A 14854-nucleotide genomic window follows, 5' to 3' on the forward strand; every position below is an offset into this window, starting at 1 on the left:
CTTTAGCTATAACTTTTGGCATTTATGATCTGATAAGAAATCTAGGTTAAAGATTAAATACTGGTGGAATATCTGGAACACCCATCTTGCTTAATATTAATAAAATATTAAGTTCTAGCAACAGGGCATATATAAAAGTATTAAAATATTGATTTTGTATTATAGAACATACTGGTGCTCTTGTCTGAAGTTCACAAATAGCGCTGGTAATTGTTGAGGAGTTTTTCTTAATGAAATTCAAGTATTTCATCAGCAAGAAGAGTGTGAGACAAAGGAAAACTTTGGGGCACCTTATGATTATTTAAATTTTGATGTGATGAAACTGTCTTCTGTAGAACTGCCTATGAGTTTGCAGCCTGTTGGTAATAGCCAATGAGCACTGATTCACTTTTGTGATCTCTAGTAGCCAAGAAAGCCATGGACCTATGTATGGGTGTGGTACTGAAACCATCAATATCTGTGGAAAGAGGTGGCTTTGACCCAAATGATCCTTGTTTATGGCCCAAATGATTTTATCGGGTAGCTCATTTAAAGAAAATATTTCAGTAGTATGCGGTGAGGTGAAGGAATGGGAGAAAGAGATTATTAATCTGTAGCCAAATATTTTGTGAAAGTGAGAGGAGGACTAAAATTCATTCTGTGTAGTTTTTAGGGTGGAAAAATGAATGCTGTAAAAATGGAGCAACTGTCTGAACTAATGAATTCCTTATCTCTGAAAAAAAATCCCAACAGATGTTGGTAAATACCTGTTTTGATTGATCCAGTGCTGGGAGATCTCTTAGAATGCTAGAAGTCTATGAAGTAGAAAAACTAATGGAAGAATTTCAGGAGGAATAGAGAGTGAAAGTTACTTAAAAGTTCAGCGTGGGTACTCATACAAAAACTTCATACTTCCAATGCCAAATGCTAACTCATAGTAACCGGCAGAAAAATGAGACAGACATATAAATAATACAAATTTGCATGTATTTTTTTCCCAGCATAGGTAAAATATACCAGAGCAGCCAATATATTTCTAAAAGGAAAACTATACCAAATTTTCTGTCTGTGTGTTATGAGTGAAAGAGACAATTTTGTCAATAAAGGCTTTAGGGATATCTGCATATATACATTTACGTTGAAGTGGATAACACTGGTAGTTTGGTTTCAACACAAATGATGCTAGAGAACTCAAATTTCAGACATGGTCACATATACATATATGCTATTTGAAACTCTTTATCTTGACACAGATCTTGATAGTGAATCTCTTGATGATAGATATGCAGCTAGTTTATCCCGGAAGTCATGAAGATAATTATATTGCTGCAAAAAGTAAAAATATACTGAAATACATTGTAGAAAACTAGTTACCAAAGTATACACAATACTAGCAGGAATGAGGAATGAATCAAAAAACAACTGCTAAGAGCAATTCTATATCTTTTTGGCTAAGAAAACATTTGTAACTTGGGGAAGTTTATCTCAAAATCTGAAAGCATGAAATTTGGATGAATGTTTTATAAGTTTATAGAATCCTTTCTCTCTATATTGGCAGAACTAAGTAAAATTAAAAGCAGTAAATATTTGCTAATGCTTTTTCCCTGTGAAATAAGGAAGGAGAAGGCACTTTCTATAGCAATTAATAATGGCATATTCAGGAATGGGGTTGTGGCTCAGACGTAGAGTGCTTGCCTACTACACATGAGGCACTGGATTCCATCCTCAACATCACATTAAAATAAAGATATTTTTACCACCTATAACTAAAAAATAAAAAATAATAATGGCATATTCAAGAAAATCTTGAGTTATTGAAGCCTCTGTCTCTTGCTTTTTGTGATGATACATTCTACCTGAAACAATTCTTAGAGAATATTTTTTAAAACCAAACATCACTAATCACACAGATAAGCAAAATAAAAGATTTTTAAAATTTATTTGATGTTTAAATAGTTTCCCAAAGGGTATTTTCACTCTGCCAAGCTGCCAATCATTTCATATTATTCCTTTTGTGTGTGTGTGTGTGTACTGGGAATTGAGGGTGCACTACCACTGAGCTACATCTCCAGCCCTTTCTGTTTTTTAATTTTGAGACAGGGTCTCACAAAGTTGCCTAGGCTGTTATCCTCCTGCTTCAGTCTTAAGTCAATGGTATGCATTCCTGAGACACTGAAACCATGTGCTGCCAACTTACATTGGCACAAAGGTGGTTAAAACTAGTTTGCCACAGAATGCCCAGGTGATGAATTGACAGCTCATAATAGTGTGGGCTTCATTCTTTCCAGTATTAAATATGGAAGACAGGCATATTCATTCATATATCAGCCCATATATTTTGTTTCAAAGAGAGTTGAACTTCCTGAATTTGAAACACTTGATTTTAAAATAAGGGGAATTCTCTTTTCAGAATGTATACTGTGAAGCAGACCTTGTATAGATTGTTTTGTGAATGACCTTATTTAATCCTTGAGAATCAAGTTGCTTGGTGAATTTATCAATAATTACAGTAATTCACCATATATGATACTAGGTTATACCCATCCCAGCCCTGGGAAGATGGACTTTCAAGCCCAGGAAGCTGCTTTAATGGCCAGGATTCTTTCGCACCCCCCTTCTAGTCCTAGAGCTGAGACAGGGTACTTGGGAAAAGAAGGCAAAATTAGCATCATAGTTCTACAAATAAAGTGAAATCACAGACTCTTTTTGGTATCATGATTAATATATAATATCCTTAGCATTGCTACTGCAATGTTTTTGAAGTATTAAGGGCAGGGTAAATGTAGAAGAGGTCCATGGCTAAAAACAATTAGTACTGATTTACATTTTTTAAACTATTAATCTTTGTTCAATGTTTTGATGATATAATAGGATCTTTAGTTTTTAACCAAATTTATAGTAACTATCATTATTCCAAGTGAGATGATCCATTCCTAGAACTGAATGGGGGGAAAAAAACTGCAATGGTAGATCTTGAAAGAGTAAAGTAGAAAGTTTAAAAATCTCTTTGTTTTTTTAAATACTGAGCTTTTGTAGATATCTTGGTTATATTTAAACATAAATTTAAAAAATAAGTGTGTTTGACCAGTAGCATGCTTTGGATTTTCATCTGGTGCCCTTTGGTTGTATATTACACTGTCCTTATAACAGACTGCCCCTAACTGCAACCAAACAGTAAGAGTCAAGTGTCTCACCTTTATGGTCTGTATTGCCCCAGATCCTCTTACATCTCTCAGGCTGTCTATGGCTTGCTGAGGTGACACAGTGTCAGATAGGTATAGAAGGAGACAAGCAGCTACTAAGAGAACATGCCAGAAAAATAATATATTATTAAAAAACTAGAGATAGGGTAAAACATTTGATATCTAACTAGATTTATGTTGGTATATGTGGGGAGCCACAACGAATGACCTCATTCTTCCAGTCCTTATGTCTCAGATTCTGAATGCAACTACTACATTCGTTCTGGTTAGGGTGGATTCTAGCTAGGATAGTAAGATGGTCTTCTTTGTGGGATGTGCCCCCGGGGTTGAGTTACACTCATCTTTCCCTCTTATCCCTGCCTCTCCTGGCCTTTTTTGGATAGAACTTTCTAAAGAACAAGAGTCCCCTCAGTGAAAGCTCACTTCTGAAGGTGATCTCTCTCTCCCTCCTTCCTTCCCCTTCCCTCCCTTACACCGCCACCCCCCGCTTCTTTCTCTCTCTCCTTTCTCTTGCTCTCCCTCTTGGGGAGCCTGAGGCCGAAAGTGGAGAAGCCATCCTGAAGCTTGTGTAAAGGTAATTTGTGTCTGTATTTGGTGTCCTTGCAAATTTGCACTAGCAATCTTAGGTTCAGCTGCACACAGGTTGGGGGTAGCAAGTATAGAAGACTCAATTTAAAGTATACAATTCAATAAATTTTAGTCTATTTACATGTGGCAACCATCATTACAGTCAATCTTGGGACATTTTTGTCACTTTAGACAGAAGTCGTGTGCCTTTTCACTATCACACCTTTCTATTACCCCATTAATCTCTGTTTTAAGCAACCAGTGATCTGTTTCTATAGATATGCTTATTTTGGACATTTCACATAAATGGTCATATGATATGTAGTCTTTTATGACTTCTTTTGCTTGTAATGTGGATCAAACAGAAGTCTACCTACTTTGAGGTTAAAAATATTATCATGAAAATATGTTTCTTACCAAGACAAGATCTCCCAAGTCCTCCATAACAGCTGAAAGGGAAATACAGTTTTGAAATTTATATATTGTCATTGCATCCAATGTTTTGACTAAAAGCTTGCTTTTCCTGCCTACTATCTAACTCCAATGCCTAGCACAGCACTTTGCACAGACATTAATATTGTTTAATTAACAAATCAAAAGTTGAGTGTGCTTATTTATTTGTGGAGAAGTATTCTGAATACCTCCAAGGGTCAGGATAAACAGGCCCCTTAATATTGACCCCTTTAAACCCCAAGATCCACATCTGAGAAATGGAGTGTGTTACTAGATTGGTAGAAATTGATCTATTTTTACTAACTGCTACTTTGATTATTCTCTTTTCGACAAAACCTGAGTGGTTACAGGACAAATGCTATCTGCACAGAAATAATTTATCTAGTGTCTTTAGAAAAGGAAAACACGACATGAAGTCAGAGACACACAAGGAGAATCCTGTGGTGACAGAAGCCGAGACCTGAGTGATAATTACTAGCCAAGGAACACTGAGGAATGACAGCTACCACCAGAAGCCAGGAAGAGGCAAGAAAGTCTTCTACCCAGTCTCAGAGAGTGTGGCTCTGTTGACACCTTGGTTTTGGACTTCTAGTCTCCAGAACTGGGAGAAAATAAATTTCTGTATTATAAGCCATCCAATCCTTGGTACTTTGTTACAAATAGCCCAAGGGAACAATGTAAACAGTAGCAACAGTGTTCACCAAGTTCATAAAGGACTAAAAATGTCCAAGCAGAACAAGCCAGAGAGCACTGGCAGAGAATGGGACCGTGAAAAAAATTTAGCAGACCCTCTTACTGTCTAGTAATATGAGCATTCAAAATAACAGAATGATAGAACATTATCTTTGTCCAAACAAACTTGTCATTGTAAGACCTTTGAAAGTTCTAGAATAAGGCAAAATTCTAGCCATCAGATGCAGTATTTTATGGGAGCCTGAAACATTCAATATATGCAAGCTCACCCATCCCCCTGTCCATCTCATCTGTATTCTGTTCAAACATTAGGGCATTTAGTTTGCTGAAACCTGCAATGGTAAAAATTGTTAAGCTTCAAAAAACCCAACTAGTTGGTGTTCAACTACTTTGGTCTTCAGAAACTTTTCAGTAGAAGTTTCTTTCAAAAAATGTTTTTGGCGGTGCGTGGTGGTGCATGCCTGTAATCCCAGCAGCTCGGGTGGCTGAGGCAGGAGGATCACAAGTTCAAAGCTAGTCTCAGCAACTTAATGAGAGCCTGTCTCAAATAACAAGAGTTAGGGATGTGGCTCAGTGGTTACATCCCCAGTACCAAATAAAATAACATATTATTTAATTATATATATTATATTATTTATTATATATTAAAATATCTATATATCATAGCTATTAAAAAAGGTTTCAGAATAAGTTTTTTAAAAAATGGGTCTAAAAATTGGAAACATACTTTTCACTAGCTATATTTAACTAATTACTATTTTGCTTATAGTTACCAGAAAATTAAGCAGAGATAATTGAGTCTATTCTGAAAATTTGCTTTTATAATTAGAACTAGATGAGAGACTATGCTTAAGAAAGTTTGGAAACCATAGAATGTTGGATGGCTTCTAGTTCTTTATTGCCCATCTGCAAGCTTTAGTTCTCTTTATATCAGACTTTAGATTGGCCACAAAAAGGTGTTATGTCACCAAAGACTCTGTACTGGTGGGCTTGCCTTTGGAATTGGTGCAATTAGATGAGGTTCAAGGAGAGAAGTTCGCTGGATTTTTCATTTCACAGGGGCCCTGAACCTATGCAGCTGATGGTAGAATCTGTACACCTTGAGCTCAAAGCAATGACTTGAAGTACCTTAAGAGTTTCTGAAGTAATCACACTTTAATGCTCTAATTTGTTCAGTAAAAATGAGGTGGCTTATTAAGTTACAAGAACGAGCAAAAAACAAAGTGAAGGACTAGCTTTAGCTCTCCTTTGCTCTGTGTCTCACTTCTGGAAAGTCATCTGTGGTTTATCATCCACAGTACCATTTCTAATGCTACAACCATTGCCACTCTCTTGTACCCTTATCCAAAGCTACTTCTTTCTTTCTTTTCTTTTTTTTTTTTTTTTTTGGTACTGGGGATTGAATCCAGGGGGGCTTACTCACTGAGCCACGTCCCCATTCCTTTTTTCGTATTTTATTTAGGGACAGGGTTTTGCTGAGTTGCTTAGGACCTTCTAAGTTGCTGAGGCTAGCTTTGAATTCGCGATCCTTCTGCCCAGCCTCTCCATTTTTAACCCATTTCGCTCCCTTTCCTTAACCCATTTTATTTTGTTTTAAACATTTATAACAGCAGCTTGTATTTTTTTTATAGCCACTGACTCAGTCCCATTTCATTCTGGTAACAAATGCATATCAAACAATTTTCAAGTCATATTCTTTAAGTTGCTCATTGCTTAGGGATGACTTATTTGCTGTAAATTTTGAAAAAAATTTTTTTTTTTTTGCTACTGAAAATAACTAAGCAACTAACTGATAGCCTAAATGACAAGTGAATAGTATATAACAATAATGCTCCACTTTTTGTGGTGGTGGTCCCCAAATTGCAACTTAAGGTCTAAGACAAAAATAAGGGCAGGGGGCAGGGAGCCTGTGACCTTATTCTAAAAATTTCCAATTAAACTTATTTCTTGTCCTTACTCTTGAAAAGCAGTAACAATAAATATCTGAGTGCTTACTTTGTACCAGGCATTGTGGCAGCACTTTCAATGCATTATGTCCTTTGAATCTTTACAATAAAAATATGAGGTGGGCAATAACTGAACAGTTTAAGAAACCATTTTGACTGGGACATTTCTCATGTAATGTATGCAGAAAAGGAGAACATACTGTATTAAGGTTTTTCGGTTATTCTTGAGACAGATTGCAAGCTCCTCCATTATATCACAGCAGCTGGCTATGTCAGGAGTCCCTCCATCTGGGATTGGATGGTGATGAGTTGTAATTCCATACTGCTGGTAGAGGTCCAGGAGGTTTGGGACTCTATATTTTGACAGTTCCCCTCTGGTGCAGAAAACAAATATGTCTTGTATACCATAGCTCTTTAGTTCTTCTGCCAACAGACCAAGATACACACAGACACACACATATGAAACATTACAAATTTAAATATGGTCAAGAGAGAGAATATGGAGTTAAGTTTCTTAAGCCAAACTAGTAACAAGTGATAATTTATAAATTTGAAATGCTGAATAATTAAATCTAATCATATAAGTCAAAATACTATGTACTGAATTCCAAGATGAGACAATTATATTGTGTATTGCTTTTCTTGCAAAAAAAGTTTATAATACTGCTTTAATATGAATCTGAAAATATCTAATACTATTAAACTCTTGAGAAGGAATGGATAGCACATTTGTTTTCCTCCCCACATCAACCATACTTGCTAATTAATCACTCTGCTGTTTATTTTATCGCAAACATTGTATATAAAACCTCTAGCCAGAGTTCTTGTATTACTCCTCATATCTGCTCTGTACCACACCATTGTGTATTTAATTTTATGGACCAGGTCTCTAGAAAATAAAGCATTAACTGTATTAATTACATTATTTAGTTATTTTCACTATAAGAACCAAGAAATATTACTATACGAATTCTATGCATGGGAACTTCTTTAGGGCAATTCACTCCAGAGCATTTAGTTCAGAATAAATAATCTTGGCTAATTTAAGTTTGCCCCTGCCCCCAAATCCAAGGACATTTAGCCACTGAGGTACAAAGTACCTTTTCTCTTGACCCTCTAGATCTGCAGTTGAAAGGTGGCTAGTCCAAACTGAGATGTACTGTAAAAGACATACCTAATTTCAAAGACTAAGCACACAAAAATAACTATCTCATTAATTATTTGCTTTATACTTAAAAGCTGGTGAAATGATAATTTAGGATATACTAAACTAAATAAAAGGTATTGTTAAAATTATTTTTACTTTTTTAATGTGGCAACTAGAAAATGTAGTTATAGATATGGCTTCCATTATATTTTATTAGACAGTGCTGCTCCTGATAAAACTATTATATTTTTTAAATTGGTAAACAAGTATTTATTAATATATCTAAGCATTTTTAAATGGGTAAGTAATTCTGTTTGCTTTTTGTACACATCAGAAAATTTCTACAGACTGTCCTAGAAAGGACTCTGAGGAGATGCCATGGTAACTAATGCAAGGAGAGTCAAGCCTGTTTTTCTGTGATGCTGACAGCTGAACCCATGGCTATATCCACAAACCACCAAAGTGGGGAAAAACTGAAAACCCTTTTAAGAAAGATACTAAATTAATAGGGCATTCCAAAATGTACAAGTTTGGTCTTGAACCAATGATTTAAATTATATTTTGCTTATAACTTAAATGTTCTCTAAAACAGAAATTTCCTATTACAGTAGGTTTGTCTAAAGCAGAAAATCTTTATAAATAACTGCAAGGGTCAACTCATCTATTAGCCTCATTAAGTCTTTTTGGGAGGTAAGGAGCAAATTAAAGTACATTAGCAAACTGATATTCTAGAACAACCAGAAAAAGATTTAAAATTTTTTTTTTTTAGTTGTAGATGAACACAATACCTTTATGTGGTGTTGAGGTTTGAACCCAGTGCCCTTTTTCTACCACTGAGAAAAAGATTCTAAGGTTTAAAAAAGCTATACTGGTCAGGGTCAAGCAATACATACATTCTTTATTTTTTGGAGTATAAAGATGTTGGTGGCACTAATAGGATTGAGATATTCCAGGCCAATCAGAATAAGATATTTTGAAAAGATTCATATTTATAAGTATTGTATTATATGAAAATTCCAAATGTGGATAGATTAGGTTTTGAAAATTATTATTAGACTTGAAGTTATAGTGTTTTGAATGTCCTTGGGCATGGAAAACCAGTTCCCACTCTGATTTCACCCTAGATGCTAGCTCTACATTTCCTATCCAGGATGGATGGTTTCATTGCTGCCTCTGGGTTCCCAGCTTGGGATTAATTCCTACTACCGCAGTCAAGTCTGCAAGGAAAAGAATGATCAAAGATCTAGATAGTACAAAAAGTCAGTTTCCTATTTATATAATTTCATCCTCTATCATATATACTAACCTCAAATACAGTTTTTATGTATAATATACAGCAGTTGGTGAAAAGCAAAGCCATGTTGAGATAAATGATGAGTTCTCTGTGTCTTTCACAAATACATTTTCACATATTAGAATAAGTTTATTTTTGAAACTTGAAGTATCAAACATTGATTGAGAAGAGACTATAGTTTGTTCCTTCTGATAAGGAGACTTTCAATGTTTTTTAAACTATTAGTATGGTTGTCTCATATTACACCTACCTGTATCTTTTTGAATATTTCTTCTAACATCTTTAAATTTACAACCTATAAGTAGTAATAATGCAAGTAAAAAAAAAGTCAGTTTTTGGTAATATATAACAAGCACATTTAAACACATATATAGCTACTTTTAGAAAATCATTCCATGTGACCATTTACTTTCAATTTAATTTTGAATGTGAATTTTAATTTCTTAGATTCTTCGGAACATAATTACAAGAATTCATAGATTCCAGTTGAAGAAACTCCTAAGCCAGCACTCTTTATTCTGTGTTTCTGTGATGAGTGGCTGGCTGTGGTCCTCAGCCTCATTTGTACCCCAGGGATTAAGTTTTATTAAGATAGGTAAATCAGAAATATAAAGCTCTGAAGGCAGCTCTGGAAGGGTTGAAGAATGGATCTGTGTACCTTTATCTATAACCAACCATGAAGGTTTCCAAAGTGAGTTACCCAGTCTAGATCTATGAGATTCTTTCATTGCTCAGTATACAGAATAATGTGTTAACAGTCAAAAAGATCTCCAAAATATATGAATAGGAAGCCAACTGTAGTATAACCTACCTGGCAGAGCACATAAACCAAGAAACTGAGAACAATTCACTTGTGACAGAGGTAGCCTGAAAAGAAAAATTTAACAAGTTCATTTTTAAAAAAAGTTATAAATGGCTAAGGTGCTATGGTGCATACCTGTGATCTCTGCTACTTGGGGGGAGGCTCAGGCAAAGACGATTGTTAAGTTTGAGGCTATTCCAAGGAACTTAGCAAAACCCTCTCTTAAAATATAAAAAGGGCTGGGGATATAGCTCTGTGGTACAGCACTTACCTAGCATGCACAAGGCCCTCAGTTCAATCCCCAGGATCCACCCACCATTTCCCACAAGCTGTAACTGGAAACTCAACCAACATGAATGCTTGTCACCAAATAAGGGTGTTTTAAAACTTTACAGAAGTCACAAAGCAAAAATTAATAGTTATATCCATAGGTGGATCACAAAAAAGCTTAGAAAGACTGAAAGATTTAAAATGAGAAGTTTTAAAACTTTAGCATTTGCTTTCTTAGAATTTAAGTCTTAAATGGTATGTTAGTTTAAATTTACTTTAAAGATAATCCCCGGTAGTATACAGGGTACTTAAGTTATTCTATGGGATGTTATTTGAGATATTTTGTATTTCAGGTTTAATATCCCTTATCTAAATTGTTTGTTACCAGATGTATTTCAGATTTTGGAGTTTTTGAATTGTGTTAATTTGCATAGAATTTATTGGTTGAGCATCCCTAATCTGAATATCTGACATCTGAAATATTCCAAAATTCAAAACCTTTTGAGTATCATGTTGGCACTCAAAGGTTTTGGATTTTAGAGCACTTCAGACTTCAGATTAGGGGTGCTTGATCTGTTGTAACTTTAGATAAACGAACTGAAGTATGACCATCTGACAATTCCATCTTTAGCATTCATTTTACATTACTATTTTAAGATTTTTTTGGTAGAACTACTTTAACAGATATGATTTCATATAATGACAACCATGGCTACCCATTCCTGTGGTAATGGATTTTGATTAAAATAAAATATTATCTGTTCCCAGTTTGCAGTACTTAGGGACAGAGGTTCATCCTGTTTTCAAGTCAGGAGATCAAGTTAGAGGAAAACAGGACGCATGATATAAATACTGTATGACATTAAAAAGGGCTGAAAAGGGGAATGAAAGGTAATGCTACTTGATGGCAGGACAACAGAACATCAGAGACAACACCATTTAATACTCCTTTCCTACTGTAGAGATGGTGCTTTCCTGAGGAGAGACAATTACATTCACAGGGATGAGAGGAAGCATTTTTTGGTTATAGAGAATCTGGTAAATCATAAATCACTTGCTAACACTTGGAAGTTGATTTTTTTATAGAAATTCTTTTTGGTTATTATATATATTTGGATTTTATCTTAAACAGAGTTTACTGACAGATGAATTACTATGACAAATGGTTGAAATATTATCTAAGATTTGACTTAATAATAAATGATTATCTTGCTGGGTGTGGTGGTGCATGACTCTAATCCCAGCTGCTCAGAAGGCTGAGCAGGAGGATTGCAAATTCAAAGCTAGCCTCAACAACTTAGCAAGGTCCTAAGCAACTCAGTGAGACTCTGTCTCTAAATAAAATACAATAGGGCTGGGGATGTGGCTCAGTGGTCAAGTGCCTGTGAGTTCAATCCCCGGTACCCGCCTGCCCCCCTTCCCCAAAATTATCTCATCCTACATTTGGTATACTATTCTTTGGCCTTAAAAGAATAAGTAGATTTTGGTGAGAGATCATTTAAAAAATCCTACCTCTACTCCTTATTTACTTGCTTCTATTAAGATTTTCTCAATTATAAATAAAGAGAACAAAAGGGCCTTATAAATTGCAGAGTTCAAAGATTAGAATTACATAATCAGAAGATAATCACTGAATGTTTTCAACATATGAATTATGTTCTACAAAGAGTACAACACTGATTAGAAATGCTAACATACCATGATATCTGAATTGGAGTCTGTTCATCTTCAATAGGCTCTTCATCTGAGGAGTCAAACTCACTTGCTTGTATTGAAATAGGCTTCAAAAGAAATGTTATGTTAGAAATTATAAAAGAAAATTTATATATAGCTGTAGCATAGTTGACTCTGGCCTAAACACCCACCGAATTCATATTTTCTATTTATTTTGTCACCAATCTGGACTATCAGACATCAGCAATATCAATAATAAATGATTACTATTTTACCATCCTATTAATAATCTTAGCACTGCATAGTGGAAAGATCATTGTACACAAGACTCTTCAGTTTATCCTGGATGTGTCTTCCTTAAATATGAAGTGAAGAGATTTGTTTACTTATTCACAAGCATTTCTTGGACACCTTCAGTGGCCAAAACTCTATAGAGATAGGAAGATCCATAAAGTAAATAGCTTGCCTTCAGTGTAGTTGTAGGGACAGATGTGTATAGATTACAAAAGAAACACTTTGAGACAGGGTCTTACTAAGTTGTTTAGGGCCTGCCTAAAGTGCTGAGGCTGGTTTTCAATTTTTGACCCTGCTTCAGCCTCCTGAGTCACTAGGATTACAGGCCTTTGCCACACCCAGCAGGAGGAGAACGATTTTAGTGCTAAAATGGAAGAAGAAACCACATGCCAGAGCGGAAAAGGGAGTGACTGACAACTTAAGGAACTAGAGAAGTCTTTACAGAGATGCTTACTCTGAATTTTGAAGGAAGAACAAGGTTTCTAGGCAGATACAGAGGAAGTTTAGGAAATTAAGACAAAAGAGAAAGGGTTTGTGTATTCAGAAACTGTGATGTTGAAATAGAGATGAAACAGAGGAGATGAAGCTAGCGAAGTAGTTTCTTAAAAAATGACTCCTATATAGGGGGCAGCTTGGTGGTGGATGGGTGGAGTACAGACGAACTAGCCTGCCCCCAAATTTACGAATCACTAGACTAGAATTGTTGAGATGGCCCCAGTGTGCTGATCTAAGCAGGTGGAACTCAATCCTGAAGGCAGAATTTTTTACATGAAAGCTTTGATACTTTGTATGAATTTACAAGACCAATTAAAAAAATACCCTTTTCCTGCTCCCTAGTTGGAACAAGCTGAGAAATAAGACATTGGATTGGTACATGGAAATCAAAATGTTATTGTCAAGCAAAAGATGTAGCTTAAAGCTATGGTTGAGTGAGCTTGCCACATCTCCACCCCATAATTAGACTAATCTTCCCAGTTACAGGCACTGATGGACAACCCAGGGCTCCTGTGTGACAAAGAGTAGTCCAGAAAGCACTTTCTGGAGGCAGGCACATAGATCTAGAGAGAGAAGTGAAGAAAAGGTTGAGCTACTTGTGTTCAGTTCCTCCGAAACTCAAAGATCAGATAACTTACTCTTCCCTTCTGGGGACAAATGGAGAAAGAGGCCAGGAGTTAAGGACAGCTGATGTCTCCCCACATGGAAACAGGGATTAGCAAGTGTAAACACCTAATGCCCTGTCTTAGCTCTTAAGTTATGTTCTATGATGATCCTGTTTGTTACTATAAGATCACATGACAGATTGATTTAAGATCTGAGTTGCTTTGGATCTATCTATAGTGTAATCAACTCAACCTCAAAGAAGGCCCTTCAATAGGATGTCAACCAAGGTGGGACTCCAGCTCCTTGCCAACGTCTGTTTTTCCTTTACTTTAAAGCAATTTTGATTAATAAAATTTTAAATTTGTGTGGGCCATTAGCTCTACTTCTCCTAATCAGGCTGGACATTTCTGCTTCCCTGGCCCCAGTGATTCTGAATCTCAGGGAAAGGAATGCAATGCCAAGTGTTCCTGGGGGATGGCGGCAGTTGTGATGTCGCCCCCAAGCCGGGGCAACACATTCGCATTCATGATTTTTCCTAGGGGTTTCATGGCAGCCTCCAGACACCTTTCAGGGGTGGGATACCACGCTTATTAATACGATGAAACACTTAACTCTTTATGCCTCATTTTTCTCCATAACCCTGGGCTTGGCCTTCTTTTGCAAGGCTGTCGAGAGGTTTATAAGAAACCCACAGGTAAAAAAAAAAAAAAAGAAACCCACAGGTGACAGACCACAGCAGGCACACAGTGAGTGTCTGACTTTCCCTCGTCCACCTCGAACCCAGGTCTGTGGGATCTGGCTCCTTCACAGCGGTCACTGTTGCCGGTGCGGGGAAGCGACACCTCCCCGACCCACAGGACGGTTAATGCGCGAGTCGCGCCGCGACCAATCCCGGGCTGTACGCCCAGTCTCAGAAAGGCCTAGAGAACTGCTCCGGTCCCTGCAGCTTCGATCCTCCAAGTCCCATCCTACCCGACTCACCGGCTTCATCGCTGGCCGCCGCACGCCTTGACCAGTGCCACCTCCCGGCTCAGCACCCGCGTCTCAGTCGCTGCCCCGCGGGGACCCCTCCTCTCCCTTCACCTCATTGGTATGTCTTCTGGGAGGTGGGGCGCGGCGTCTTCTAGGAACCAATCAAATCCTGGACCTGCTGTTTGCTCCGCCTCCAGGTGACCGGGCTTAGCCTTTAACCGCTCATTGGTTCTTAGAAGGCCTTTGAAAGACGCGCGGGAGGAGGGTCCTGCAGAACGTTGATTGGCTGGGGGCGTCCTCCTCCCGCCAGTTGGGAGCGTGGAGAGTACAGGGGGCGGGGAGAGGGGCGGGGCGAGTCTTCTGATAGCTCCCGCGCTTTGAGTCAATGCAAAGCTGTGCTTTCTAATGGCTGGAGGTACTTGTGGTTCAGGGTAGGGAGATTTTGCTTGCTTTCTTAAA

General features: G+C 37.1%; 1 protein-coding gene across 4 annotated transcripts; it reads right to left on the bottom strand.

Annotated features, from left to right (window-relative positions):
- Nucleotides 1-945: 945 nt before the first annotated feature.
- Nucleotides 946-14514, bottom strand: Cdkn3 (cyclin dependent kinase inhibitor 3). Of its 4 annotated transcripts, none has more exons than XM_046461151.2 (8): nucleotides 14405-14514; nucleotides 12053-12135; nucleotides 10094-10149; nucleotides 9533-9577; nucleotides 7042-7264; nucleotides 4167-4198; nucleotides 3174-3274; nucleotides 946-1305 (listed from the first exon to the last, which is right to left on the bottom strand). In XM_046461151.2, exons 1-8 carry the CDS (start codon nucleotides 14411-14413, stop codon nucleotides 1219-1221), a joined length of 636 nt encoding a protein of 211 aa, XP_046317107.1. In that variant the 5' UTR covers nucleotides 14414-14514; the 3' UTR covers nucleotides 946-1218. The 4 variants fall into 4 exon arrangements, with proteins under 4 accessions (XP_046317107.1, XP_046317106.1, XP_046317108.1 ...); XM_046461150.2 differs by having other exon boundaries at nucleotides 3174-3277; XM_046461153.2 differs by lacking the exon at nucleotides 946-1305 and adding an exon at nucleotides 1331-2954 and having other exon boundaries at nucleotides 3176-3277.
- Between the last annotated feature and the right edge of the window lie 340 nt (nucleotides 14515-14854).

Source organism: Marmota monax, unplaced genomic scaffold, assembly GCF_021218885.2.
Source record: "Marmota monax isolate L192 unplaced genomic scaffold, Marmota_monax_Labrador192_F-V1.1 WCK01_AAM20220418_F8-fsc00001, whole genome shotgun sequence".
NCBI lineage: Eukaryota > Metazoa > Chordata > Mammalia > Rodentia > Sciuridae > Marmota > Marmota monax.